Raw genomic sequence first — 27,404 nt, forward strand, 5'->3', positions numbered from 1 at the left:
GTACAGAAAAGAGAAGAGGCCCAGGGACAAGCCCCACCTCCCTCCATATTTCAGAGGTTAGGGAAGCAAGCAGGAATCACAAAAGGGGCTGAGAAGCCAGGGAAGTAGTAGGAAAGCCTGATGAGCACGTTATCTCAGCAGCCAGGAGAAGAAGGGGTTTCCAGGAGAGGGAGTGACCAATGCCTGCTGATAGGTTAAGTAAAATGAGGCCACATGCCGGCATCCCGGTTATTAGTTACTTACAATAAGTGTAAAAGCCAGAGGCATATCACAGATGGAGCAGTGAACTCTAAGTATGTCAGGAACCCTGACGGGACTTGGGGACCGGGAGGAGGGCAGGAGCAAAGGCTCAGAATGCCAAAGATGATGGGCACATTTGTCGGGGGGGGGGGGGCTTGTGAGCCCAGCGAGGCTGGATATCAGGGTGCAATATGCAGGGTGCAGGCGAACCTGGGGAAGGCTCAGCCGGCTTTGCTCAGGGATGGCTGGGAGGCGTTGTTCGGTTTCCAAAGGACCACTGGGGTGGGTGGGGCGCAGGGACTTGCCCAGGGCGCACAAACCGGGCCCCGTGGGGCCGCCGATTGGCCCTGGTGTTCCGCACGTCCGCAACGACCCCATTTGCTTGCGGGGAGAGCCCTCTGCGCGCCGAGGCCGCTGCTGCAGTGCGGTCCGGCTCCGCGGGGTCCCGGGGCTGGGCTTACGCGGGGGTTGCGGTGGGGGTTCACAGGCAAGGGACTGGGGACCCACTCGGAGCCGGCGGAGTACGATCCATAGAATCCATACCTCTCAGCCCTTTTGTCTAAGGGGAAAGGATGCCTAGGAAGCCTCCGTGGTACATCATCCCCCCTCGCACCCACGTTTAAACTTCAGTTCACCCGTGGAGTGTGAACTCCACGCCCCCCCGGGTAAGGCGGCTTCTCGCCTTCGCGAAGAAACTTCCCTCATTAAGGGGAAGCACTCAGGTCACTTTCTGAAGAGGCAAAAAGTTAAAAAATGCGGGTGGGGGGCAAGCCAACCCGGCCCGGCCGTGGGACACCGGCGGGTCGCAGCGCCTTCCGGAGCCAGCCGCTGGGAAAGGAAAACGCGGGGGTGCGGGGGGGCGGGGGGGATCGCGCCCCGCCTCCCGGTCCCGAGGGCACCGGGGCAGCGCAGGGGCCCGCGGGGAGGGCTGTGCGCCCCGCGGGACCGCCCCGCGCCCCCCGCCCGCCCCCGGCCCCGGCCGCGCGCCCCCTGCCTACCCGCGGTCCCGGCGAGGAGGGACGCGGCGCGGCGCGGCGCGGACTACAAGTCCCAGGAAGCCCAGAGGCGGGCGCGGGGCGGAGCCTGGCGCAATTCCCCGGGATCCGGCGCGCTGGGAAGCGCCGCGGAGGACGCAGCGGCGGCGGCGGCCGGAGGGCGGCGAGCGCGCGGGCGGGCGGGGCGCGCGGGCGGAGGCGGGGCCGACGTGGGCCGGAGCCCTGCGTGCCAGGGAGGGGGCCGGCCGGGCAGGCGGCGGGCGGCGCTCGGAGCGGGCTCCGCGGCTTGCGCGGCGCCTGCGGCTCGGTCCCGGCTCGGCGGGCGGCGCACGGCGGGCACGGCGCGGGGGGCCCCGGCGCGGCGGGCGGCGCAGCACGCAGCGCGCGGACCCACGCCGCGGCCGGGCGCCCGGAGCGGCGCGGCCACTGTCCGGGGAGGGGGGCGGCCCTCGGCCCCGGCGCTCGGAGCGCGGCGGCTGCCTGGCTTTAATGGCTGCTCGGCGGGGCAGCGCCTAGGGGTGGAAGGCGGCTGCGGCGCAGGAAGGCGCCCGAGCGAGCCTCCTCCGGGGCCGGCCGCGCCCGCCGCGGCGCGCTCCATGGGGGCCCGCTGACCCGGGGCGCCGGGGCCCCGCTCGCTCGCCGGCCGCGCGTCCCGGCCATGAACTGAGTCCGCGGGCCGGCCCCGCGCCTGCTCCGCCCGCTCCTTTCTTCTCGCGCCTCCTCCGCCCGCCGCCGGCGGGCCCGGCTCCCCGGGGGCTGCGGCGCCCCGGGCTCGGCGGCCCGCGGGCCCCGGGGCGCGGGGCGGCGGCGGCGGCGGCGGCGGCGGGGGGCGCGCGGCTCCGGGCGCGGCGCCTGCACCATGAACTACCAGCAGCAGCTGGCCAACTCGGCTGCCATCCGGGCCGAGATCCAGCGCTTCGAGTCGGTCCACCCCAACATCTACTCCATCTACGAGCTGCTGGAGCGCGTGGAGGAGCCGGTGCTGCAGAACCAGATCCGGGAGCACGTCATCGCCATCGAAGGTGAGGGCCGGGCCGCCGCGGGGCTTCTGGAAAGCGCGGGGGAGCGGGCGCCCCCGGCGCGGCGGGGTGCGCGCGCGCGCGTGTGTGCGTGCGTGTGTACACACGCGCCGGGCCGTGGCACGCGGCTGCCCCTGCTTCCTGTCCTGCAAGGCCGGGCGACGGCCGGGGGGGAGGCCGAGGGCGCCGCCAGCTCGGCCGGGGAGGCTGGACCGGCGGCGTTCATTTGATAATGGGCAGCGGAGTCTCTCCTGTGTGAAAGTGGCTCGGTGCTGCCGCGTCCTGGGCCGCCCTAGTGACCCGACCGGTGGCGGGGCGGGGGGTGGGGGTGGGGGGAGGCAGCCGGAGGGGTTGGTGCCACCGGACCCGTGGCAGGTTACCAGGCCAGGGCCGAGCGTCTTTGCTAGACGCTGGAGACGTTTTGAGAAGTGCTGCTGGGCTGGCGGTTCTGGCCCGCGTGTTTAGTTGGGGCCAGGCCGCCCCCTTCCTGTCTTTGCCCCACTCAGGGGCCCTGTGCAGGCCGCCGAATGGAGCCCTTGCAGACAGCCAGCCCGGGTCGCAGGCTGTGTCACATCCAGGAGCGTGTCCACCTGTCTCTGTGCAAAGGCTGGTCTCCATAGAGTGTTTTCTCCCAAAAGCCTTGGGTCGTATTAGAAGAGGAGCCCTACCAGAAGGACAGGGGGTCCCTCAGTCTCTGGGTTTCACTTTCACACGCCCCGAAGGCCCTTTACTCTTCCCGCTGGTCGAGGGTGGCTACAGGAGAGGTGCGGAGCTCTGCCTCTCCTGGGCCTGTGTTCTCTTGGGATTAGGGACGGCTTTTATTTCTCCGATACTAGGCTTCAGGATTGTCTCCTTGCCCTGTCCGTTTTGGTCCGGCCGAGATCCACCTGGGGGACGAGGTGGGCAGTCAGTGTGGAGTTCTACCCCAGCCACGCTCAGTCAGCAGTTTTTCCCCCTCGGTTGGCCAGAGATGGTACAAGGCCTGCAGGGTGGGCAGCGGTACAGACTGTCGTAACCAAAGGCCACTAGGGCCGCTGTTGAGGAACACTGAGAATGTTCCAAGGCCTGGCAGGAGATTGTCCAAAAGCCTGGCTGCAGGCAGTCACCCAGCTCCCCTCCATCTGTGAGGGGCATCGACCACAGGAAGGCTTTGCTTTGGCATCGTGCATTCTGTGCAACTGGCCCCAGAGTGTCTTGCTTTGACGCTTGGCCAGTTAGATGGGGAGGGTGGATGTGGTGCTGACCTTCTTGGCATTTGGCAGCCTCACGGACTTGAACAGTGCCCCGGCCGGGCTGCTGATTGGCCAGCTATGTCCGTAGGGGACTCCGTAATTCACTGGGAGGATCTGAGCAGTGCTCCAGCCTTGTGTGGGACCTGGCTGTCAGACCACACGGCCGCCTTGTTGGCGATGTAAGTAAGATGTTTCCAGATTCCTCGAGAGGTAGACTCCCCACGTACCTCCGACAGGATTTGTGGGTGGCCGTGGGACCCGCATGCACCTGCCGACGGCCTGGGTGATACTGCATGAAGGTTCCTCTAGAGCCGGAGCCCTGGCTCTGTGGTGGTCAAAGTGAGAGAGGCACTCACTGGGCCTGTTTCCCTGGTTTCTCTGCAGCTCTCTGGCTGCATCCACAGAAGTCTGATGAAACATGATGAAAGCTCGAGACAAGGATTCAATGCACCTGACCGAGAGCACCTAGTGGCTGTGCAGAGACCTCTAGCTGAGTGATTCATGACGCCTCGTTTTCATTTCTCATTCTTGAAGCCAAGCTCTGGGGTCTCAAGCACTCCCAGCAAAGCATCCTGACTTTCTAGCAAGAGGATGTGGTTACATTTTTCTTTTCGCTGCTTTCTCTCTTAAAAAAAAAAAAATCACGTGGTTCCTAGATGGTGGTTTTTGGTAGCTTGCTTTGGTACCTTTACCATGTGACAAGTTAAGCCCCTTCTTGGCTGGAATCTTTGTCATTTCTAATAAGGTTCAGAATCAGTGAACGAATCCTAGTTGGGGCTCTGATGTTGCTGTTATTTTTCTGTTAGAAAAAGGAATGTCTGTTTTGCATTTGGCTGTGAACGGAGCTTAGGAACCATTCAAATGCTCTTCTGTTCTTTGCCTTATTATCAGCAATGATACCACCTTTCATTTGTATAGAACTTTAGCAGAAATACTCTTGCATTTGTAATCTCATTGTGCGGCCCGCAGCAACCCGTGAGAATGTGGGGCAGCTTCATTATCTTCGTGTGGTAAAGGATGGCCGTTCAAGGAGGGATAATTTGACTGAGGTCATTCAGTCTGGTCTGAACCAAAGGATCATTTGAATGGAGAGCCTCGGTCTATAGCCTCCCAAAGCACCTTCCACTGCCCCTTCTCACGGAAGGCCAGTCCGTTTGTGATAATGACACGTTCTCCTGCTCTGTGCCAGTTTTAAGGTACGGTTGTGATTTATGTCTGTGCTCTTAGTGTTTTGGAAGTGGAGAGGACTGGTCAGTTCTAGCAGGGCGACATTTTTTGCTATGCAAAGAACACTGTGCAGAAACACTTTTGTGTAGTTGTGCAGGGCTTGGGTTACTCGCTCTTACTGAAACCAAGAGCACTGCCACGGGGCCCAGAGACAACAGCTGTTTGCAGGAGCCCCGTGCTGTAAGGGAGCAGGTGCCTGGAGTGGCGGAGTTAACTCAGAGCATGCACGGATCTGCCCCGAGAGCCTTGCGGGTTAGGGTGATACAGTGGCAAAGTACAGGTCCTTCTGAATTTTAAAATAGAGCCACTTCCCACCAGGAAAGTATGTGTACGTCATAGCAGATAGTTTAAAAATCGTTTGTCCCGCCAAACGGAAAACAGTCTGCATCTCAGAGACCATCCAGCTAGGCCCACCGCCACCCCAGCCCCTGTGTGTACGTACACAACGTCACATTCAGGTTCAGAGCTTCTTGGTGAACGTGTTGGGAGCACTTTCCACTGTTACGAGAAACTTTGGAGAGACAGTTTCTCGGAGTGATAATCCAGCACTTGGCTGTGCCATCATTTATTTAAAAATTTCCTGCTTTTTTTTCTTTTCTTTTTGGCGTTTCCAGGAATTTTTGCTGTTGGCCTGAGGACTGGCCTTGTCAAAGGGAATGATGTGTAGCTAACGTCCGTTCAAAGCTCATTTCAAGGTGATCGTAAGTGGGTCTGGATCGGAAAAATGTCTCAGTGATGGGCTGAATTGCACGATCTCATTTGAAAGAGCTCACCAAGACTCCCCAATAAGAATGGGTCTGTGACCCTGTTTGTGGGCATGGGAAATGTGATTCTGTTTTTGTTTTAAAGTATTACCTTGCCCAAAAAAAAAAGGTATTTTTTTCCAATTTTCATTTCAGACTCAGATTTATTTTTTCTGCCAGATCTCTGGCTTTTAGGGAAGCATGGCTGTTTTTCACATTTACCTGATCAGATCTGCGGGGTTCCCCACAGGGGTGTGGCGTGCTCTGAAACGCGGCTTGTAGCCTGGGTATTCTCCACACCCGGAAATGAGTCCGGAACCGCTCCTTCCAGGGTGGACAACCTGTTGGGTTCCCGCCTCGGGTTCTCCTTTAGAAAGTGTGTTGGGTTGACAGGGCCGAGGTAAATGAGCCAGCTGCCTTCCTTGTTAAATGAAACTTGTCCTTCTCTTAGGGATAATGCGTCTTTCAGCATCGCACGTTGTGATTCAGCCTGCCAGCGGCCGAGCTGTGGTGGGAAATGACAACACACAGGCTCATTGAGCTGGGCCAGAGGTTGAGCTCCCAACCACCCTTAACAGGTGGCAGATTAGGGGGAACCAGGCTCCACACTGGCCCTGCCGCTGGTTTGTGTGGCTTCCTCTTGAAGGCTTCGGAGAGGCACAGTGGCCTGGTCCTTACCCGCAGAGCTCTGCTCCGGTGAGGGCGCTTTGACAGAAGGCTTCAAGGCCCGAGCGCCAGCAAGGGGGGGACCTGAGAAGTTGGGGCGAGGGACCACTTAATCCCATGGCCCAGCGGCATTGCCGAGCATCTGTGCACAGCAGAGTGCGACGTGCTTCCCCCATGTCATCTCCCATCATGCTGTTGGTGATCCCATGATGCCACCCCTGAGGTCCCGAAAGGGTCGGAAACTTGCCCCAGAGAGTTGACCTGGGTTGGTGTGACCTCCGCTGTCTCCGTAGCGCCTTGTGAGTTGGAGATAGAGGTCCTGGTTCTTGATGGTTTCTGCGGGCCGTATGTGCAAACCGTCCCACGTCCGTGTTCCCTTCGCCCAAGGCGAGAAGGGTTTGAGATGCGGCATGTGGCTGCAGGTATTACGTTCTCTGCAGCCTTGCTTACCACGGCAGAACTTGTAAGAGTTGGTTTCCATACAGAAGATTATTTAATCTGGTTGTTGCATATGTACGTGTCTGGGGAACAAATACCTTCTTCCTGCCTTGGATGAGTGTAATTTTTCTCTGCCAGTATGGACGGTATTCGAAATGTTTCAAGTTTAATCAAAGGGTGCAGGTATGGGGCCTTTTAGTTATCGATACAAATGTTGCGGTTTCTTCCTTAAAAATAGTTCTCCCTCCATGGGCTGGCGGTTCTGGCTTCCAGGTTAAATTTCATACCTTACCAGCATCTAAGTCCTCCCCAATCCAGGCATCCCTCCCAACCTGGCTCAGGGCAGTGTCTCCCCTACCTCTCCCAGGCAGAACTCAGGCCCCCTGCTTCGTGTCCCCGGCTTCCTTTGGCTCAGCTCCAGCCCGAAAGACTGGGAGCTTTTCGAGGGCAGAAATAAGGTCCTGTTCATTTTTTTTTTTTTAAATCTCCTCAGTGATTCAGGATGCCCAGGGGTTGCTTGCCAGAGGGGCTAACATTTTCTCTGGAGTTTGGGTCTTTTTGCCCGTCATTGGTTGTATGAATGGCACTTATCCTCTGGCAGAAGTGGAAGGTGTTTTGAAACCTGCTGCAGGAGTACAGACGTTAGGGCCGGGCACCTTTTGGATCTGATGGGGTTTGGCTTGGGTGGAAATGAGTCCAGCTACATGTGGTGTCTGGGGCGGAAGTGAGCTTTCCTTAGTGTGTGGAGGGAAAGGGAAGGATCTGCTTGCTGAATCCTAACACCTTTTTCAGCCAGGCTCTCCAGAAAACGTTGGTGTTTCTTTACGTTGGGTGTAAGCAAAGGTCAGACGTAGGCAGCTGACATAACGTAGCGTCTTCATTATAACACGGAGAGCCGCCCCGTTCTCCAAGCCGAACGTGTGAATTACATGGAGGGCTTGGGAAAGCAGATTGCTGGCCCCCAGCCCCTGAGTTTCTAATTCTCTAGGTCTGGAGTGGGGCCCAAGAATGTGTTTTTCGAACGAGTTTCCAGAGGCTGCCCGTGCTGCTGGTGCAGGGACCGCACTTTGAGAAGCGTCACTGTGGATGGAAAAGCTCCAGCAGAAGGGGCGTGTTCTTTGGGCCCTGCTCTCCAAGGCTCCTCTTGTGCAGGTTACAGGTGAGGGGAGGGCCAGCTGCCAGGGAGTTGCTTAGGGCCACAGAACTTAAACCTAGTGGAGGAGGGATTTAAAGCTGGTTCCGAATGAATTGACATCGATGTCCACACTACCGCCTCGATGAGGAGTGCCCTGTGAAGGGAGTAGTCAGATGGGGGGGGGGGATGGGTGGGATGGACATCATCAAGGGGAGCCTGCAGGGAGTTAGGACCACTGATGTCCCATGTCCTTTAAGTCCTAGTCTGCTGTTCTGTGGACCTTCCTTCCTGTCTTCTCGGAGATTGTGGATATTTAGCGTGCGTGTCCTCCGGTGTGTGATGTATTTAGATGGGGTTCCTCAGTATTCCCTTGTTCTGATAATTTGGCAGATGATGCATTTTGGTATCGCTGGTTTGGAGCTACAAGAACATTTCAGGGAAAGAGGAGAGCTGTGTGTTATTAGCAGCTTGGGGGGGGGGGGGGGCTGTCAGGGAGCCTGAAGGAAGTGACTCAGAAGCAAGGAGCAGCCACAGCGGCTGCAGGAACCTTTGCAACAGAACGTGTGGCCCTGTTACGACCACTGTGTTTTTTTGTCCCAAAGCAGGCTTTTTCTTTTCTTAAGACTAAAATCCCTTAGTTTGCATCCTTTTTTCCTGTGTCCCCCGCAGGTGTTTATAGTTTGTGAGTCTCGCTCTGGCTTGTTTTAACTACTGATTTGATCTTGTCTCGTGTTTCTCAACATTCAAACAAACCCGCGTCCCCCAGCCCCCTTCTCCCGACACCACAGATCCTTTGAATCCTTTGCTTTAAGTGATTGAGTTTGGCAAAGCGGATCAGGCTTAGTTATTTTTAAAATCCAGGGTTCGGGGGTTCTGATCTGGTGCTTAGCTGCATAATTCCTTCCCTTTGTTAAGTACCTTTCTCTGAGACGCAAAATGCACTGTGCAGATATTAATCTCCAATCTCTGCAGCATCTGTTATTTTTGTGCAGGGTATGGGGGCAAGGCTCTGCATGTGCAGTGGCGCTGGACCCCCTTCTTCTGGGAGCTCCGTGCCCCTGAGGGGCTGACGGGGAGTTTTGGTTCTTCTAACAGTGTGGGAAGCCTGCTTGCAGGGCTGTGTGTGGAGTGACTTACCCAAGATACAGCGATGACCCATCCAGAGACAGGGCAGTTTGGGCCCAGTCCCTCCACCTCCCTGGGCTCCTGCTCACAGCTGATCAAGGCCAGAAGGGGGTGTTTTGGTTGCCTCTGGGGCTTGTGCGGGAGGGAGAGCAAATACCACCCCCCACCAGAAGAGGTTGTTAATGGACCCTTTGAATAACCAGCCCAAGAGCTTGTCTGTGTGCGAGGTCGGAACGTTTTCCATGAAGAGCAGACTAAATATAGGCTCGAGGGTGGGGACCAGGGCCCGGGGGGGGGGGGCTGTCATTGCTTAGATATTGTTTCTTCCACTGGTAATCAGAACTTGCCACCAGCCCGGAACAGGTGGCCACCCTAAGCTGTCTGGGAACAGATTGGTGTTTTTGTTTAACCAGGGGCTCATTTGCAAATTTCACACTTCTCCCGCTGTTTGATGGGGATTGTCTTTTTTTGGGCTGCAGTGTTGGAGTATTTGTACAGTGTTTCTACACAAGCAACTGTCTCCTCTTTAAAACTGCTCATGCCGTCTGGTTGTCATTAGCATCGTGGTTAGAAGCTGCTTTTTATTTTTCATTTTTTAAGGGTGGGAAACACTTTTCATGGTTCTGGGAGAAGAATTCCAAATAATTACCGGCCATGTTCACAAGCGATTTATGTTTGGTCTTAGAAATGTCAACATTCAGCGGGCTTTCGCAAAGAGAACCATATTGATTTCCAGCTTAGGACGCAGCCTCACCAAAGCTACTGTTACCATATTCTCAGATGATAGTCTTCAAGGGAGAGTAGCATCTTTAGGAAGTAAGTGTAGTTGAAATTCAGTGAGTTTCACTTGAAAAGGGACTTACCAACAGTATCGGGGAAAGGAAGAAGTTAGTTAGAAAGTTTTGTTTTGTTTTTTTAATCAGTGCCTTCAACCAAGTAAGACCCAACTTAGTTCCCTAACGGGCTTTTTACTCCTGAAACACAAGCCCAGAAGCATGCTGTCTGTGTGAGGGTGGTCGGTGGTCCTCAGCAAGATTTGGTAATATAGGTAAGCTAATTACTTGCTAGCTTTTGTACTGAAAAATAAATTGATTTGGTGAGAGCCGATGGCCCTGAGGTTCAGCTGTTTGTGTTTCCAGTTGTCCTTTTCTGTGGGGGAGAGCTGGCATATTTTCCAGGGAGGGCACTTCCGTAAGCCTGCCTGCCCACCCTTTGTTGTTGTTTTTAAGGATCTGGGGTGCTGCTGTGAGCCGTGATTCCGTCTCCTGTTCTAACAAGGCCCCGGGTAGCTCAGGCTGGTGAACCTGATTTCAGACAAACAAACAAGAGCATTGTTTTAATTTCGGCATCAACAGGCAAGTCTGGGGCTCTGATTTCCCACGTGCTATTATTATTTCAAGTTTGGGATTGCCGGGATTGAGACCACTTCAAACTCCCTAATTTTTTTGAACTCTTTATTTTATTTTTTTACATAGCACATAAATACAGAAAGACGCCCGAGTCATAAGGGAGGAAGTTTTCACAAACCGACCATATGTGTGTAACCCGCATTCAGATCAAGAACCAGAAGGTGGTCGGCAAGGCAAGACCTATCTGTGTTGCATGTAGTTAAAGGTCGCCTTTGTTTTTTTAGTCTGTTCTACCATTGATAGGCATTTGCGTAGTTTCCTACTTTCTGCTGGTACAACAGTGCCTCTGTGCACATTCTCGTGCCTGACTTTTGGTTCCTGTCAGGTGCCTGGGAGTGGAGAGCTGTGTCGTGTTACCTGTTCTCTCTGGTTGGACACAACCAATCATGAAACCACTGTATCTGGTGGGCAGCCCCTATCTGGAGAGACCTTTCATTGCTGTTCAGAGTTCATTACATGACACTCAGGTGGCTTAGGTGCTGCATTCGTCCTTTGATTTTTGTTCTTTCCATTGTTTGTTCATAAACAAATGTTTAAGTGGCTAATAAATTTCCGGCACTGTCTTAGACTTCCGGATTTTCTACGAGCTGTTAAATCCTTGTGAGTTGAATAATTACAGCTCTGTAAATAGGGAGCTGCCTGAGTGAAATCCTTCACCAGGAAGTACTTTTCTTTAAAACGTGAATGGCACAACTCCCCTGAGACCAGAACGGGCCCCTTTCAGCTCTCCCTGGCTCTCGGCAAATTAGTAATCAGTTGGGGTACTCTATCCCGCCGATCCCAGATCCCAGCCTGGCCAGCATTGGTCTCCCCACATCCATCCTGGGTTTTAGATAACCCTTGGATCTGTGTTGGCGTTTGAAAGGAAACTCATTTTCTACTCTGGGCCTGAACTGTTCTGTGGCCTTATAGTTGGGTATTAGCACTACTCAGTTTCTGTTTGTAGCAATTACGTGCAAGGCAGGAAAGAAACAAAAGCTAAGTGTTGCCAACCGTGCTACTCTCAAGGGGTTATTTTCTTTGTTCGTTCCGCTGTGTCCCGGAACTGCCCATCTCCCTCCACAGAGGCCCGCTGAGGCCATACCTGGTAGCTCATAAGGGTGGAAGTGTGTGAGCTTCTCCAGTGGCCTCACAGAGCAAATGTTTATTTTGAGGGATGGGGGTGGGAGGGCTCTGTTTATCTTCCCTGTTTAGCATGGGAAGTGGCTAGTGTGAGAAGCAGTAGGCACAGGATTTTATTGAGCACCTACAAGGTGGCAAAGGGGAATTTTTTAATTTCAGGTGTGCAGATGTGTGGGACCTGAGCCTTCTCCCGGCACACGCCGGATCTCGCTCAGGAGGCCACAGGGATGCAACCTGAGATCACGGGCAGCGTGGGGGGAGGGAGGGCTGCCTCCCAGGGGATGGGATTAAACCCAACCTGGAAGCCGGGTAGGAATCAGGCACCGGAGGGCTTTCCGGCCGGTGGGTAAGAGGACCGAGACGTCTGCACTGAATCCTCAGCCTCCAGAGAATCGAGGAGGCCAGGATGAGGGAGAAGAGCCTTACAAGCCCCAGAGAGCAGGTCGAGAGCACTTTGGGCAGCGGGAGACCACTGGTGATGGATTTCTGCGTGGGGAGGGCAGTGCTGTGACGCTCAGCGGCGGCCGTGCAGCCTGGAAGCTGTGTTGGCCGCTGCGGTCGCTGCGGTCGTGGCGAATGGCAGGGAGGGCTCGAGACTGGGAACCGCCTCCCGGCCCTTGTGGCGGAGGGTGGGGGTCTGGGCGGGAAGGTGGGGACACGGAGACCAGGTCCGTGGGATGCTTATGGAGGCGCAGGCCCGAAGCCGTGTGGGAGCCTCAGGATGGGGGGAGGGGGGGCGAGAGACTGGGATTCGATCCTGGGAACGCGAGAGTGGGGGCCGTGTGGTGGGGATTCCATCTTTCGATGTCCTGAGGTTTGGGCGGGGGAGGTGCTTGGCCACGCGCGGCAGGTACCCAGGGTTTGTGGAAGAGGACCCTGTCCCTGTGGGGTTGGTCTGCATATGTCGGTCAGGAATCGCCCCGTCTGTGGGACGGGCCCAGAGGCGGGCATCCGGGGTGCATCGCGGCCCCTCCCTCCTCCGCAGACTCTTGGATGGGGGTCCGAGGCACCTGCACGTGAGCCCCCTGGGAGCGTGGCTGTTGTGCCTCTCTGTCCAGGAGCTGAACCGGTGCACACGGGGACTTCTGTGATCGAGCTGTGGCTCACAGAGCCTGGACTGTGGTGGCCCTTGAGGCCCTGCTCGTCCCGCCGGCGGCCTCCTGGCCGGCGGTGCCTTTCTCAGAGTGGATACCACATGATGCTTGAGTGATGCGTCCGCCTGTAGCTACATCTAACTGTCTGTTCATGCGCATACCGAGCGTATGTCTGTGTCTGTCTGTTGGGTGTCGGTGAGTTTCACTCAATGGCTTGAATCCATAGACCCGTGGAGCCGGGTGCCAGGACTACAGAGGGGAATGGGCCATTTGCCGTGCGTAGACCGGGCAGGTATGTGCTTTGGCCCCGGGTGCGTAGTGGGCTAGGCGACCTACAGGGGGCGCCATGAAGAGGCCTAGGGGTTCCCAGAGGGTGCCCTGCTTGAGCCCCAGAAGGTGGGAAGCTGATGACATGGGGGAGGGGGTCATTGACAGACGCGTCATCTCGTGTCAGCAGGAGGCCTTGGAAAACTCTCATCTTTGCCGGAGGGAATCTCACGGTCTTGCCACAGAAAAGTCAGGTTCCAATTTTTTCACTTAGGAAATTTCAGTTTTGAGGAGCCTGGGTGGCTTAGTCAACTTAAGCATCTGATTCTTGATTGCAGCCCAGAGATTCATGATCTCACGGTTCCTGGGTTTGAGCCCCACGTCGGGCTCCGTGCCGACAGTGTGGAGCCTACTTGGGATTCTCTCTCTCCCTCTCGCCCTCTGCCCCTTCCCTGCTCGCATGCTCGCTCTCTCTCCCTCTCCCCCCCCCCCCCCCACTTTCTCTCTCTAAATAAATATTTAAAAGAAATGTTTAAAAAGTCATTAAAAAAAGGGAAAATTTCAGTTTTACCAATGTTTCTCAATTTGTGTTTGTCCTCATGCTGGGGAGTAAAATGAAAAGGTTACTTAATCTCATTTTGCCCATCATCTAAATCTAGGGTTTTTTTTTCCCTGCTTCAGACTCCCCAGGCCCCACACTGTTTCCCTAGACCCCCAGCTTGCCCAGAGAGGCTTGGGTGCTGCTGAAATCCTGGCCAGGGGTGTTTTGTGCCTCTCCCTACAAGTCTCTGCGGCCCCACCTGGAGGCCAGGTGAGGTCCGGATGTGCTGGCAGCGCAGCTCCTCTTGAAAGTGGTTCAGAATTCCAGACTCAGACGTGAGAGCCCGCGTTCTAGAATCCCACCGTCTGCTCCTGATGGCATGTCGGCTGTGGGGCACTCAGATTTTTTGTTTCACAGACTGCCTGGTTGAGATGAAAGAATCCCAGAGTGCTGTGGTCTTCCTCGTCTGGGGAGATCGGCACCCCCCGACTTGTTGAGATGAATATCGGGGCTCTTTGTGTCGAGCTGCTCACGGAGTTGACGGACCATCACCCCAGGCGCACCCCCTTCTGGGGTCTGCTTAGGGAGGGGGATATGCCACTAGCCTAGGGTCTGGGATTCATACGAACAAGGCGTTTTGCTACTAAGAGATGAAATTTGTGGCTTAACCACAGCCCTGGGAGGCGCTCTTTTCCCCACTGTTTTGTGATGAACAGTTGGAAACGCACAGAAGAGTTGAAGGAACGTGTAGAGGGAGCTGCTCTGTTCTCACTGCCCTGCTTCTCTACTCTGAAGTGCTGTATCTCTCTCTATCCATCCAGAGGGTTGCTGTCTAGCTCTTTCTATAGAATGCAGAGTTTTCCAAGGCTGGGCCGACGAGGGCTAGGAATCCAAAGGATTTGTAGAAACAGTGCCAGGCAGGGTGTCGTGGTGTCAGGTTCCAGGCTTAGTGTCGGCACAGTGGGGTCAAGGCCCTTACTAAGTGTGGGTCCCACATGCGGGGGTCTCATTCTGCAGGGGAAGTCAGTTTCACTTGTGCTTTGGAAGGACAGCTTTTTGTTGTGTTAATCTTGATTCAGTTTATTTCTTTACGGTTATGTGTGAGAGAGAGAAAGAGAGAGGAGGACAGAGAGAATCCCAAGCAGGCTCCATGCTGTCAGCACGGAGCCTGATGTGGGGCTCGAACTCACGAACTGTGAGATCATGACCTGAGCCGAAACCAAGTCAGATACTTAGCCAACTGAGCCACCCGGGCACCCCAGTCTTGGTTCAGTTTAGATGTGAACCCAAAAGGAGACTTTGAATTGAACTCTGAGTTGAGTTCTGCGGCTCGATGTGTGTGTTCGGGAGGGCAGCCCCTCCTCCGGCCTCAGTGGTTTTGCGGGGGTGGTGGGGGGTGGCTCAAAGGACCGTGGTTTTCGACGTGGCCGATGTATTGATGTGCAAGACAGGCGTTTTCTTGCTTAACTGGTTTATACTGCGGCCACTTCCCTGGAAATCGAATGATGTCATAGCGGATCACAGCCATGGTGACTGTGGCCTGTAAGGCCTGGGGATCTAAGGCCCCCACCTCAGTGACTGGCCATGGAATTCTTGGCAAATACGCGTCCCTTTGGGCCTCAGTTTCAGAATCCATACGATTGAACTTTGATCTCAGGCTTCCTCCTGTCTCTGGAGTGGCTGCTGCGGCCTCATCCGTGACTCATCGTCCCCCAAAATGACCGGGTCTGGTGGAGGTGGAGGGGGGGAGGTGGGGATGAAGGGTGGGGAGGAGATGGTCCGACGAGGCCAGGCTGCCCTAGGGCCTTGTGTTGAATGGTCTCATCCGAGTATCCCTCCTCCAGCAAACTCCCGAGTGAGATTCCACTCAGGAGAGTAATACCCAGCAAAGGGAAGGAGACACACTGGTGTGTGTGTGGAACCCATGGAGCACGTGGAGGGACAAGCACTAGTGTGCCTCGTGTAACAGGGGTACGTCTGCTGAAGGCTTCTGACACCTGGGTGCGTGCCGGGGTGAGCGGACGGAACCTCACGGGTACTGACCTCCAGTGTTCCGAGGTCCCCCGGTCCCCCATACTTAGGGTGGAAAGCAGGTGTGCGGCTGTCTGACCTGGTGATAGTGCGTCAAGGTCGTCACGAGCACATGGTAAATGTTGCCGGTGCGATTAATGAGTCTATTAAGTGCCCGACTTACACGGCAGGTTTTCAGGCACAACCGAGAAGTCTAATTAAGCTCTCCATCACCTCCCTGGCTCGTGAGTTTTAGGGAGCAGCCTCCAGAATTGGAGTCATCCTGGCCCTGAGTTGGGAGCTGAATTACAGTGTGATCCCTGTCTTTGCCCTGTTAATTGCAGTGTTAATTACAGAACCTGATTGGCCCCAAATTCCTGTTCTCCAGAGTGGATGCAAACGGGGCCTGTCTTCTGAGTTGTCCGCGAGCCGTGACCTCACAGGGGCTGATAGTTGGCGGCTTCCACCTCATCTGCCCCCTGCAGTGCTGTCCACATCCTGCCCAGAGCTGGCCCAGACCCCGCGGCCTTGGACCCTGCGGCCGTGGACCCCGGCGGCCTTGGGGGTATTGAGTCAGCAGATTCCTTCCCAGATCCTCTTGCAAGGCTCCACCACAGCCCTCTGCTGCCGCGTGCGTGTCGCCGAGTCCCCTCGGGGCCGGCCCGGGTTCTGCCGGCCGGTCGGACTCCACTCTCCTCTTCTCAGGACTTCAGCATCCCTGCTCACAGCCCCTGCCTTGGTTTCCATGCCAGATTTCTGTTCGAATGGGCCCGTGCGTCCAAAATCTCTGGCCGGAGCCCCGGCTTCGGTTTCCATTTTTGTCACAGTCGTGTGTTTAGCGCGAGCAGGCTTTGAGCTGAGGGGGATTTATGGCAGACCGTGTCTAGGTTGTCACCTCTTTGTCACTCAACGAGGGAAGGGTTGAGTTTCTGAAGAAAGGGTGGTGGCTCTGAGTGCCCCTCCCTCTCTCACAATTACCCTCCGGCCCCTGCAGTGGGAAAAGCTTGACTTTTGAACGCGTCCTCTGCTGTGAGACAGGGAAACTTGGGTTCTTCCGGTTCAGTGTGCGAAAGAACGTTCCAGTCTCGTTCGTGGGTTATCATGGTGGAAGACGTTTCCAGAAGACTTGCCTCGTACGTTTCATCGGGTAGTTTCCTAACGGGCAGCCCAGATTCTCCTTACTGCTTGCTCCCCTCCTGGTACCAAAAAGCCTCTTGTTTCTGGGGCTTTATCTTAAAGGCCACTTTGCAGGGGTGAAGGGACGTCTGCCTTTTCCACCCCTGTGTAGACGGACCCCCTGTTCATCCCTCCCTCTTCTCCTTTGTGTGGTGTGTGTGTGGGTGAATGCACGAGGGAGTCTTCCCCTGTTTTATCCTGAGAACAACCTTGGCCACCTCACCAGTGGCTTGTTCGCAGGAAGGGTGGGCGGTGGAGAAGTGTGTGGACGGTCTACACTGGGGTGTACATCTCCTCCCACTAGAGCACAGTTCCCCACCCTGCTGCAACCACACGTTCCTCCTGAAAACAGTCCCTGCCTGAGAATTCTTTAGGAAGATACCACGTAAAGCTAATTGCGGTGAACTTTTCCAGAAACTTGTGTTTGGAAGGTCCATTTTCCATGGTTACTGTTGCCTTGGCTCTTGTTACATAAGTCCTGTTAGATCCTGGGGTTTCTGGAGCTTGGGTTCCAATATTTAAAAAACATGACTTAAACCTTAGCGATCATGATACTGCCTTTTTGGGGCTTTCTGGACATAAAAACAGGAATCGTAATCAGAAACCTGAGTTTATTTGACCAAGAGTTTCTCTGTTGGTTTGAAAACGTGCCCCTGGGAACACTCCTCAGTGGAAGCCGTCAGGGGCTGCGTCCACGTGAGCAGGGCCACCGAGCCTCGAGGCCACCGACGCAAGCCGGGCACTTAGACTTGTTTTCCCCAACCCAGATCCACGCTGGCCGGTTCCGCCCCCGCGCTCCATGGAGATGGGGAGCCAGGGGCTGGTGGGCAGGGGGCTGAACGGACAGGACGTTAGACTGAGGCCCCAGCCGGCCACTGACGGAATCTGCTAGAGTGTGTTTTCCTGGTATTTTCTCTACGAGCGTTGTGATCTCGGGGAGATTCTGTCTAGGCTTTTCCCTGAGCTCGAGGGAACCCTCGGCGGCAACAGCCTCTTGCTGATTCTTTGTCCCTAGAGCCCCAGGCAGCCAGGTCCTACTGGGCTGGGCCGACTCTTGGAGCCGAGCCCTTCCCCAGAACTTCCTGCTCTCTCGTCTGGGGATCAGCTGGCGGTCACTCGTGGCCAGTTTCCACGCCGAGCTTGCGTACCTGGGAGGCCCCAAGCGAAGCGAAGCGAAGCGAGCTGGGAATCGGGCAGGCGGTCGGTTCACGGCCACTCACGAGCCGTGCGCTGTGCCAGGCCGGCACCGGTGCCGACTGGCCGAGCAGCCTCCGCACCCTCCTCCCTGGCAGTTCCGTTCCAGACGTCAGCTCCCGTTCGTTTTTAGGAAGAGGAGACCTAAACGGCCGTTTACCGCCGGGGAGAGGCTCGCACGGCCGAGGCCGCTGCGGGGGTCCGGGTCTCCCCGCGACCTGGGCACAGCTCTGCGCCGGCAGTCAGGCGGGCGGATCACGGGTTTGCCTTGTAAATGACACCGTTGCCTGGAGGCATCTCTGACAGCTGCTCCCGCTCCGGATTCCAGAAATTTCTACGAAGCATTTCACGACCGCTCTCCCAGCTCCTTCCTCTTCTTCACTTAATAAAACCCGTAATAATAGCTCCAGCTGTTCAGTGAACGTGAGCCGTGCCCGGGACCCCGTGATCAGGGCTTAAACCTGCTTTGTGTCATTTTATCCAGGTCCCCCGGGGACAGAGGTGGTAGAACCCCCATTTTACAGGTCAAGAGCCTGAGGCCTAGAGTTTAAAGCCAGGCCCAAATGCACCCGCGCCCAGGAGCTGGCCGACTCAGGATTTGAACTCGGGAGTCACGGTCGTGATGTGCTGATGAAACAGGGCGGAAACCTCTCAGATCAGCCCCAGCCAGGTCTGCAGGGGCACAGGGGGCCTCCCCCTTCGTGGACCGTCTTGCAGGTTCCGGTTTGTGATTCGAAGCTCGCATTCCCACCTCGCCTTTTAATCACTACTGAGGTGGTGAAGAAGGGAGCAGGCGCTGGGTCACTTGTACTCCCTTGCTGAGGTTTGGGGGTGCCCGGGCACTGGCTGGCCGTTTTGATTGCTGGAGGAGGAGAGACGATGGCAGAGCTGGCTGCCTGCAGTGACGGGTTCGCCGCCTGGGACAGGGACGGTTTCCAGTTGGTGTCCGCTGACACTTCACCCGAGCTCAGAAAATCTGCAGCACCTTTAATCTGGGTGGGTTGGAAATACGGCTCTTAAATTTAAGCCCCTCAAATTAGGTGACGTTTTAATAATGGAGATGCTAGCATGCAGTTAATTTTTAACATGTATAAATAGAAGCTGCTTTTCCTCTGGGCTATAATTAGCATAATAGGCAGAATTGATACCCTGAGAATCCAAGGGATCTGCTTGAGGTCACGCAGAGTTAGGTGGCTGAGCTGGCGGGACCGAACCCAGCCGGACCGAAAACAGCGGTGCTGTTTTCACGGGGCAGCAGAGCTCGGCACGGGATTTGCTTTTCACCACGGGTGGGTCCGGCGGGTCAGACAGCCCCACCTCTCTTCCAGATCGGGCCCCGGGCTGCAGAGCGAGCAGGGACCCACCCGGGTCGTGCGGTGGGTGGTTGACTTTCCAGGATGGTGTCCTGCGATTGCCGTCCGGGGCTGGCGATGGTCTGGATTCTTGCCATGTTCCGGGCCTGACTCCCCGCACCGTCCGTGCAGGGAGCCGACCGCAGCGTCCTGCCCGGGCCGTGGGCTCCTGAGGGGCGGTGGGGTCTCGCGCCGGGTGATTGGGAAGTCCAGGGCCCCCCTGTCCTTTCCGGCCCAGCAGCAGTGCAGTTTCCTGAGGGTACCCCCCACCCCGGCTGGACGGTCCGCGCGAGCTGAGGCAGGACGCCTGCCCTCACATGATGGAACATTTCCTGCACTTTCTGTCAAAGCCGCAGCAGTGCTCTTTCTGCACACGTTTCCTTCAGCAATTTCAGAGAGTTAAGATTTACGTGAGAGACACTGCACGAATCTGAAGTTTACAGTTGTGATGAGTTTTGACAGACACGCCCGCGAAACCACCATCAGGATATTGAACACGTGCGTCTCCCCACGTAATCGCCTGTTCCCCTTCGCGACCCGTCCCTTTCCCTGCCCCCGTCTGCTTGCACCGGAGTGCTTTCTGGCCCTCCGGGTCAGTTCGCGTTTTCTGGAACTTAAGAGACATGAAATCACGCGGTAACAGACCCCTTCTGTGCTGACTGCATTGACACACGGTGGTGATTTTGAGATTTGATCGGCTTGCTGGGAGCGTCACAAGTGTGTTCCTTTTCGTTGCTGACTGGATTCCGTTATGTGGATTTGCAGCAACTCACCTTCTGATGGACGCTGATTGTGGTGGTTGCAGGGTTTGGCTTTTGCACATACAGCGCCGTGAACATCCGCATTCAGTTCGTGTGCTCACATGCTTGCGTGTCCCTTGGTCAGTACCTGGGACTGGCGTGGTAGGTGTGTATGTAAATTCGTTCTTTATCAGGAAGAAAATTTTTAAGTTTGTTTTGAGCCAAGACAGCACGAGTGGGGGAGGGGCAGAGGGAGAGGGAGGGAGAGAGTCCCAAGTAGGCTCCGTGCTGCCAGCGCAGAGCCTGACTCCGGGCTTGAACTCACGAAACCTCCAGATCATGACCTGAGCTGAAACCGGGAATCATACGCTCAACCGACTGAGCGGCCCAGGTGCTCCGGGTGTATATCTGACTTTTAAAGAACCAGCCGACTTTCCCAAATCTGTTGTTTAATCTCATGCTCCCACCCACGGGGTGGGGGTCCCCACTTAGGGTGTAGGCTCGGCAGGCTCCTGGCAGTGAGTGCTTGGGGGTAGCACCTGTCCTTCAGGAAGAGGATGCGGAGTCTGTGTGTCGTGGGCGTGTCTTGTACTAACGCGAGATGTGGGGGTGAGGCCGAGGTGGGGAAGAGGCAGAGTGGGAAACGGGAGGACGCCCCAGGGAGAGGAGCTGTGACCATACTCGTTTCATGTCCGTAAAAATCAGACCCATCTGGGTGCTTATAGGAGATTAAAAATTAAAAGCATCTGGGCAGAGTCCACGAGCTGGCTTGTAGGTGCCTCTGTAGCACACACGAGGCGCAGGTGATGGGGTGAGGTGGGCAGAAGGCTCTGGCAGACATCGACGGTTCGGTCCCCACCCTCTGCATCACGCTGAGAGCCCCCGGCCTCAATTTCCCTGCTTGGTTCCCGGTGCTTCTTAGGAAGGGGGCAACTTTGCAATGTTTGGGGAAGTTTTGAATTGTCACAACTTTGGAGAAGAGTGTTAGTGGCATCTGGTGGGTGGCGACCAGGGATGCAGCATGGTGCCCAGGGCGGCCCGGCCTCCCAGCCTCTCATCTGCATGCAGAGCTCTGAGCTGGCCCGGTCCCCCCACAGCACACACCGCAGGTGTGTGGACCTGTGTGCTCCCTGGGACCCAGTACTTCTCCACGAGGAAGGAAGACGGGAGGGCGAGGTGAGGGGCTGTGCAAGCCTCTGTCTGCTCCTTGTCCCCAACGTTTTCTAGGAAACCGTACCCCCCCCGTGGGGATGTGACTTTCCTTCCCTTCCTGAAAATGCCACCCAGCTCTTTATGACTAACTGCCTGGCAGCCTGAGCTCAGGGTCAGGACAACTTAACGAACTTCTTTGTTGATTAACCTTTGCTTGGCTCAGGGAAATTACTCACTTGTTCTCTGGCCAATGAGTAAACCTGGAAACTTCTGTCTGTAGTCTTTTTCGACAGCTCCACATATTCTGGAGTTTCTTTCTTTTATTTATAGGGAGGGGAGAGAACCCTGTGTGACTTCCTCCTGTAGTGTAGATTTTGCTCCCGCAGAGGTTTTTTTTCACCAAAGTGCTCGTGGTGGGGTTCGGTGTAGGGGTGGGAGACGACGGTCAGTGTCCCTGTCGCTTCCTGTCCTGATGCCACATCAGCAGGACGCTGGAGAGCCACCTTTTATCTTGGTGTGTGGGGAGTTTGGGCATGTTTACCTTTTCGGGGGAGGGTATACCAAGGATGAGGGGTGATTTCCTGGACGTGGCAAGGAGAAAACAGCACGTGCAGGCCAGACCTCTGGGCCGGACATACGCCTGGCTCACCGCGGCCCCGCGTGCTCAGCAGCTCCCGCGTCCCCTGAGAGCTGTGGACTTCGGTGCCAGCCAGGGAACCTGCCCTTTGCCTCCGCTTCCAGGACGTAAGATACCTGAGTGCAGATGTCATTCTCTCAGGTGCCTCTGGAGGCTACGAGGAAAGCGTGCCGTCCTGGCTGGCCAGGGCCCCCGTGCTGGCTTGTGGGTGGTCGAGGTGGGCGTGCCTGGGCCTGCACGGGGCGCTCCTCGGGGTGAACTTCACTTCTCTCCGGGTCTCGTCTGTAGTTGATGGGCCTCGCGGTGCTTCTCTGGCTCAGGTGTGGCTTCCCTACGGGCTTCTCTCGACACCACACTGTCTTAAAGGTTCGAGATCGCGAGTTTGGAAGACGTGTTCACGTCCCCGCGTTCCTTTCGGTGCGTCCGAGGGTGCCATGTGCTGCCGCCTGCCAGCTCGTGAGGCTGGCCCCGCGTCCCCCCCCCCCCACACCCCCCGCACACCCGTGCCGCCAGGGAGGCCGTTTTTAGTTAAAAAGCCAGAAGGTGTCACCACATACAGCCCTCTCCCGCCCCGCATGTCAGACCTTCTAGAGAACTGTTGAGCTCTTCCAAATAAATATTGATTTTCTAGGGGCGCCTGGGTGGCTCAGTCGGTTAAGCGTCCGACTTCGGCTCAGGTCGTGATCTCAGGTTCGTGAGTTCGAGCCCCTGTGTCGGGCTCTGTGCCGAAAGCTCAAAGCCTGGAGCCTGCTTCAGATTCTTTGTCTCCCTGTCTCTCTCTCTGCCCCTCCCTGCTCACGCTCTGTTTCTCTTAAACATTAAAAGAAAACAATCACTTTAAATAAAACAATGATTCTGTAGCCTTTCAGGGTTTAACAGTGTGATGACCCCCACGATTCTCTTGAGACACTTTATGCTCAGCCTTACATGTTGTGCGTGGTCCCCCGCATTGTGTGTGCGTGTGTGTGCATGCATGAGATGAGCACGTGTTTGTATTTACAGGATCCAGCACAGGCCATCCCGTCAGGTCACGGGGTCCGGCACAGGCCATCCCATCAGGTCACGGGGTCCAGCACAGGCCATCCCGTCAGGTCACGGGGTCCAGCACAGGCCATCCCATCAGGTCATGGGGTTCAGCACAGGCCATCCCGTCAGGTCACGGGGTCCGGCATAGGCCATCCCGTCAGGTCACGGGGTCCAGCACAGGCCATCCCGTCGGGACATGGGGTCCGGCACAGGCAATCCTCTTGGGACACGGGGTCCGGCACAGGCATCCCGTCAGGTCTCACCTCCTGTGCCAGCACGTCTGCTCAGCGGGCTCAGATGTCCCAGGATGTTGATGGGTAATTCGTGTTGCATAGCTTGGCTCTCCCGTAAATAGATTCCAAAACAGATCCGGCCAGGCCTTGCCCTGCTCAAAGCCTCTAATGGCTCAAGGAAGTCGGAATTCCTTGACCTCACCCCTCACCCTCTGAGAACAAGTCATGGGGTAAATAAAGACAATGGAGTTACTTTGTTTAGCACCCGGGGCCCTTTGCCTGGGCCTGCCTGGTCTTGCCCGTCCCTGGGGGCACGTCACTTCCAGCTGTCCCTCAGAGGGCCCCCTCGTCCACTTCGGGTTCCAGATGATCCACATCCTGGCTCCAGGCATTCTTCTCTTCCTCTGACCCAGCTGACACCTGCACTGCTCAGGTCAAGTGCCACTGCTCCCCGAGGTCATTCAGGAGGCCCCCGACACCAGTGCCAGGCGTGTGGCCTGTGCCCCTGGTCTAATCGTGGGGTGACCCGTCCTTCCCCAGCAAGGGCTCAGAGAGCTCTGGGACTGTGGTCTTGGGACTGGGCCCCAGGGTCTCATCCAGGGCCTGCGGTGTGGGTGGTGAGAGCTCCTTGGAGCCTGACCGCCTGAGAGCGGAAGGACCGCGAAGGCCTTGTCCCTTGGCTGAGTCCACGGGTGGCAACGAGGAGCGTGCCTGATGTGTGGCGCACATATTCTCGTACTCAGATGTCCCAGAGGAGGGGCCGCCCACGGTCATAGTGATGAGTCGGCGAGCCTGTTTGCCCGTAGCTGCCATTTTGGGAATTGTCTTCAGATTGAAGGCGCTAAAAAAAGTTCCTAAATGTAGGCAGTGTTTGCCCTAAGCGGATAGTCTTTGCTGTTTAAGAACGGAATTTGCTTCCTCTTTATGCTGGAGGGCACGGCAAGTTGGTCTGTTTGGGTCCTTGGTTGAAAACATCAGAACCCCATTCTGGCTAATGCAAGCCGATGTGGAATTTACCAGAAGGGTGTGGGGGTGAGCCAGCATGGGAGGCCAGCCTGGGAAGCAGGCCTGGGGATGGACTGGGCCCGGATCCACTGGCAGGGTCCAGGGAGCGGGCACAAGTCGCTGCGTCTGGGACGCCACACTTGTCTTCCTGTTCCTGGACAGAATCAGCCACCTCTTGGCCACCTTGATTGACAGCCCCACCGGGATGGCAGCAGAGGGGCCGGGCAGGCCCACAGACCTGTTGGAGAAGCTGTGTCCAGAAGCCGGCGTGGATCCTGAGCAGGCGGGGACCGCGCCCACGCCGTCCTGTCAGCAGGGAGATGCTCGCCGGGGGTCGCCGGCGTGATTTCAGGCATCTGCTCAAGTCCACCACTTCCTCGTGATTCCGTGTGGAAAATTCCGGGGAGCCGAACACTTTGTGCTTTTCAAAGAGAATGTGAGGGGCTCCTGGGTGGCTTTTGACACGGATGCTGATCTTTAACATGCACGCACATCACAAGCAAACTCATTGGTGGCCTCAAACATTTTGAATGCTCGCAAATAGGACAGAAATTAAACCTACAGGGAGCTGGGACAATGCCGGAGGACAGGGTGGCCTTTTAAGCCTTCGTACAAGAGAGGTACTTCGTAGAGCGGGGGTGGCTTGGTGATGCCAGGTGTGGGGAGACATGTGGACCGGTCGTCCTGTGGGCCGTGACAGGTGGCTGGGGCCGCTGCTCACGCCGACCTGGCGGCTCCCGCGGGCGCGCCCTTGGCCACGCTTCCTTCCTCTCCAGACCTCGTGGCTCTAGCCTCCGGTCTTCCCCGCCCTCGGGGACACCCACTTACGTGCACGCTGCGCAGGGCTGGGTGCCCTGTGGAAGGAGCGCCTTTCCTGAGTGTTCTCTGCTCCCGGATCTGGATATAAAAGAGGGATGCCGTGTGCTTTTCATCTCTCAACCTCGGGAATCTTCTGTTTGAACCTTCCCTGTGGCAGCTCTGCCTCTCCACCGTAGATACTACTGGTCGAGGGACAGCGCAGGTCTCCTGGTGCTGCTTTCTAGCTGTGTGCCTCGGGGAGGTCTCTGGACTTCGGAGCCTCAGTGTCGTCCTGCTTCCCTCGGGGGACATGAGCGTACGTGCGTGGCACCCGGGGTGTCCGGTCCGTGCTGCCACTCTTCCTGGCTGACCTCCCTCCACCTGGCCTCTCCTCACACCCGCGGACACTTGGACAGTTGTCTGCCTGGTGGGTGCACATTCGTTTGGCTCCCCCGGGAGACTTGAGGTCATGTCCCTAGTATGGGGGTCAGTGGTGTGGATGCCCGGCTTGGGGATGCGTGCCGTGTAGGGCTGTCCTCCTCCCGCGGGGTCGCCACGGTGGGATCCACCCTCCATCATGTGATTGACCCAGAAGTTAGCCATGCGACTGCTGTCGATGGACAGGATCCTGCAGGTTCAGATCTGAGTGTCTGGGGACGCTGTGGGGGATGGGAAGGGCTCAGTGTCTGTGTCAGTCTGCAGGGCTTTCCCGACAAACTGTCACAGACTGGCAGGCTTATGCAGCAGACGTTTACTGTCTCAGAGTTTAGAGGCTGGAAGGCTGAGTTCAAGCTGTCCCCTGGTTTGGTTTCTCCTGAGGCCTCTCTCCTTGGCTGATGGATGGACACCTTCTCCCTGTGTCCTCACGTGGCCTTCTCTGCGTGTGTGCGTCCCCCGTGTCTCTGTCCTCTTAGAAGGGCACCAGTCTTCTCGGACGAGAGCCTCACCCTTATGACCTCATTTAACCTGAGTCGCCTCCTTAAAGGCCGTGCGTGCAGGTACGGCCACATGGGCAGTTTGGGCTTCAACATGGAATTGGGGGAGCGTAGTTTAGTCCCTAACAGTGTCTGCCCCTGCCCCTGCCTTTCCTGAATCACTTGGTGACACAGCGTGACGGGTGCTTCATTATTCACTCTGATCGGGGCTTTGCTTTCAGCCCTGTCGGATCCTGTCAGTGCGGGTGTAGGTCAGCCATGGGCTTCCAAAGTGAACAGAAGCAAGGAGCAGCGAATTTCCACACGCAAACGGAACTATTTACTTCCTGTCTTTATTATAATTTATTCTTATAATATTTATACTTATTTTATTATTTATTTACTTATAAATGTTTATTTTTGAGAGAGAGCACGAGAGAGGGAGAGACAGAGAATCCCAAGCAGGTTCCCAGCTGTCAGCACGGAGCCCACCTTGGGCCTCGAACTCCCGAACTGTGAGATCGTGACCTGAGCCGAAATTAAGAGTCCGACGCTTAACCGACTGAGCCACCCGGGTGCCCCAGTAATATCTTTATTTATTTTATATATTTAATTGTATTTATGTGATGTCTGTATTTTGATATCTTTGTTATTTTAATTGAGGTTGTTTTTACTGGGAAAATGTAAGAGCCATTAGGTTATTATGTTATGCACATTTGAAAGAATGTGTGTTTAGATCTGAGCAATGTTTAAAGGTATAAAACAGATTGTGAAAAAAATTATAAAATGTGGCTAATGACACATGGGGTGAGGCCTCAGTTGGGACTGCCTCTTGCTGTGCCCACAGAGCCTCCTTGCCCCTGCAGGGAGGGGAGGAGTGGCCGACTCAGTCAGGGCTCTAACCCTGCAGTCCCCTGGCCTTGAGCTTGGCCCAGAAGGAATGTCCAGACAGAGGGAAGGGGGTGGACCATCTTCCTCTCCCCTGAAGACCGCAGTGTGGCCACACTCTGTTTTGCAGCTGTGTTCTGTAATCCAAGTAGGAGCTGGGGAATGTGTTTTAGCAGTTGACTGATGAACTGATCCCATCACGAGTCTCTACAGCTTTGGGCAGAGGGGCGTTGAGTCGTCTTCCTCTGCTGACAGGATCTTTGAGTGCTTTTCAGAAAGGGGTTTTGATGAAGAACTTTAAAGATGACAGAAATAAAACTGGCTACAAGCCCGGATCCCAAGCCCCTTCAGTTAACCTTCTGAAGACTTCCTGTGATCATGGCCTCCCCGCCCCCCTCCAGCTCCCTAGCGTGGACTTTGATCTCCTTGTTTTAGGGTCAGCCTGTGTCAGCTGCAGATCAGCCTTTGAGGGGGGTTGGGGGGGGCGTGAAGCTTCTAGAACGGCTCTTAGGCTGGCGTTTTCTGCTGTTGTGCAAAGAGAAGAACGACACGTAAACTTTTGAGTGTTGACTAGGAAAACAACCTTCAACCCACACCACGCCAAGAAAAAGAGGAGTGATCTTTCTCACCCTCTTAAAAAAGTGAGTGATTATTCACTTTTGAAATCGTCAAAATAATACCACTTCTGTATCCTGATGGACAGTGGCATAGCTGTCGGTGACCATCATCCTGAAGTTAACTTTGTTTCCAGGCTGCTGCCTCTGATAGCCCTTCTTTGTGCCTGTTGGTCCTGTAGCTGAAGGGTCCTCTTGGGTCTTGTCCTGGCGGCCGGCCATGGCAACAGGGGCTAAGAGGGGACCGTGGCCGGGGGCCCCGCCCTGTTCAGGGCAGTAGAATTGTCAGAGCCAAAAACCTTGACGCTTGTGAAACTGGCACTGGTAATGATAATAATTTGCAGATTATGTGACATGAATCATGTTAATCAGCTTACACGTATTAATTGGCTTAATCCTCTAGCAACTCAAA

General features: G+C 56.0%; 2 protein-coding genes across 3 annotated transcripts in view; one reads left to right on the plus strand and one right to left on the minus strand.

The window, feature by feature from the left end:
- Positions 1-1,234: 1,234 nt before the first annotated feature.
- Positions 1,235-2,096, minus strand: LOC122226094 (serine/arginine repetitive matrix protein 1-like). Its single transcript, XM_042948718.1, has 2 exons — positions 1,848-2,096; positions 1,235-1,747 (listed from the first exon to the last, which is right to left on the minus strand). The coding sequence occupies exons 1-2, from the start codon at positions 2,094-2,096 to the stop codon at positions 1,235-1,237; spliced, it is 762 nt and encodes a 253-aa protein (XP_042804652.1).
- The window catches only part of AGAP1 (ArfGAP with GTPase domain, ankyrin repeat and PH domain 1), a 551,033-nt gene continuing 525,700 nt past the window's right edge, over positions 2,072-27,404 (plus strand). For both annotated transcript variants that reach the window (XM_042950624.1, XM_042950625.1), the window contains exon 1: positions 2,072-2,257. In XM_042950624.1, the coding sequence (XP_042806558.1) occupies positions 2,095-2,257 (163 nt within the window). In that variant the 5' untranslated portion in view covers positions 2,072-2,094. The remainder of the gene's footprint in view (positions 2,258-27,404) is intronic.

Source organism: Panthera leo, chromosome C1 (assembly GCF_018350215.1).
Source record: "Panthera leo isolate Ple1 chromosome C1, P.leo_Ple1_pat1.1, whole genome shotgun sequence".
NCBI lineage: Eukaryota > Metazoa > Chordata > Mammalia > Carnivora > Felidae > Panthera > Panthera leo.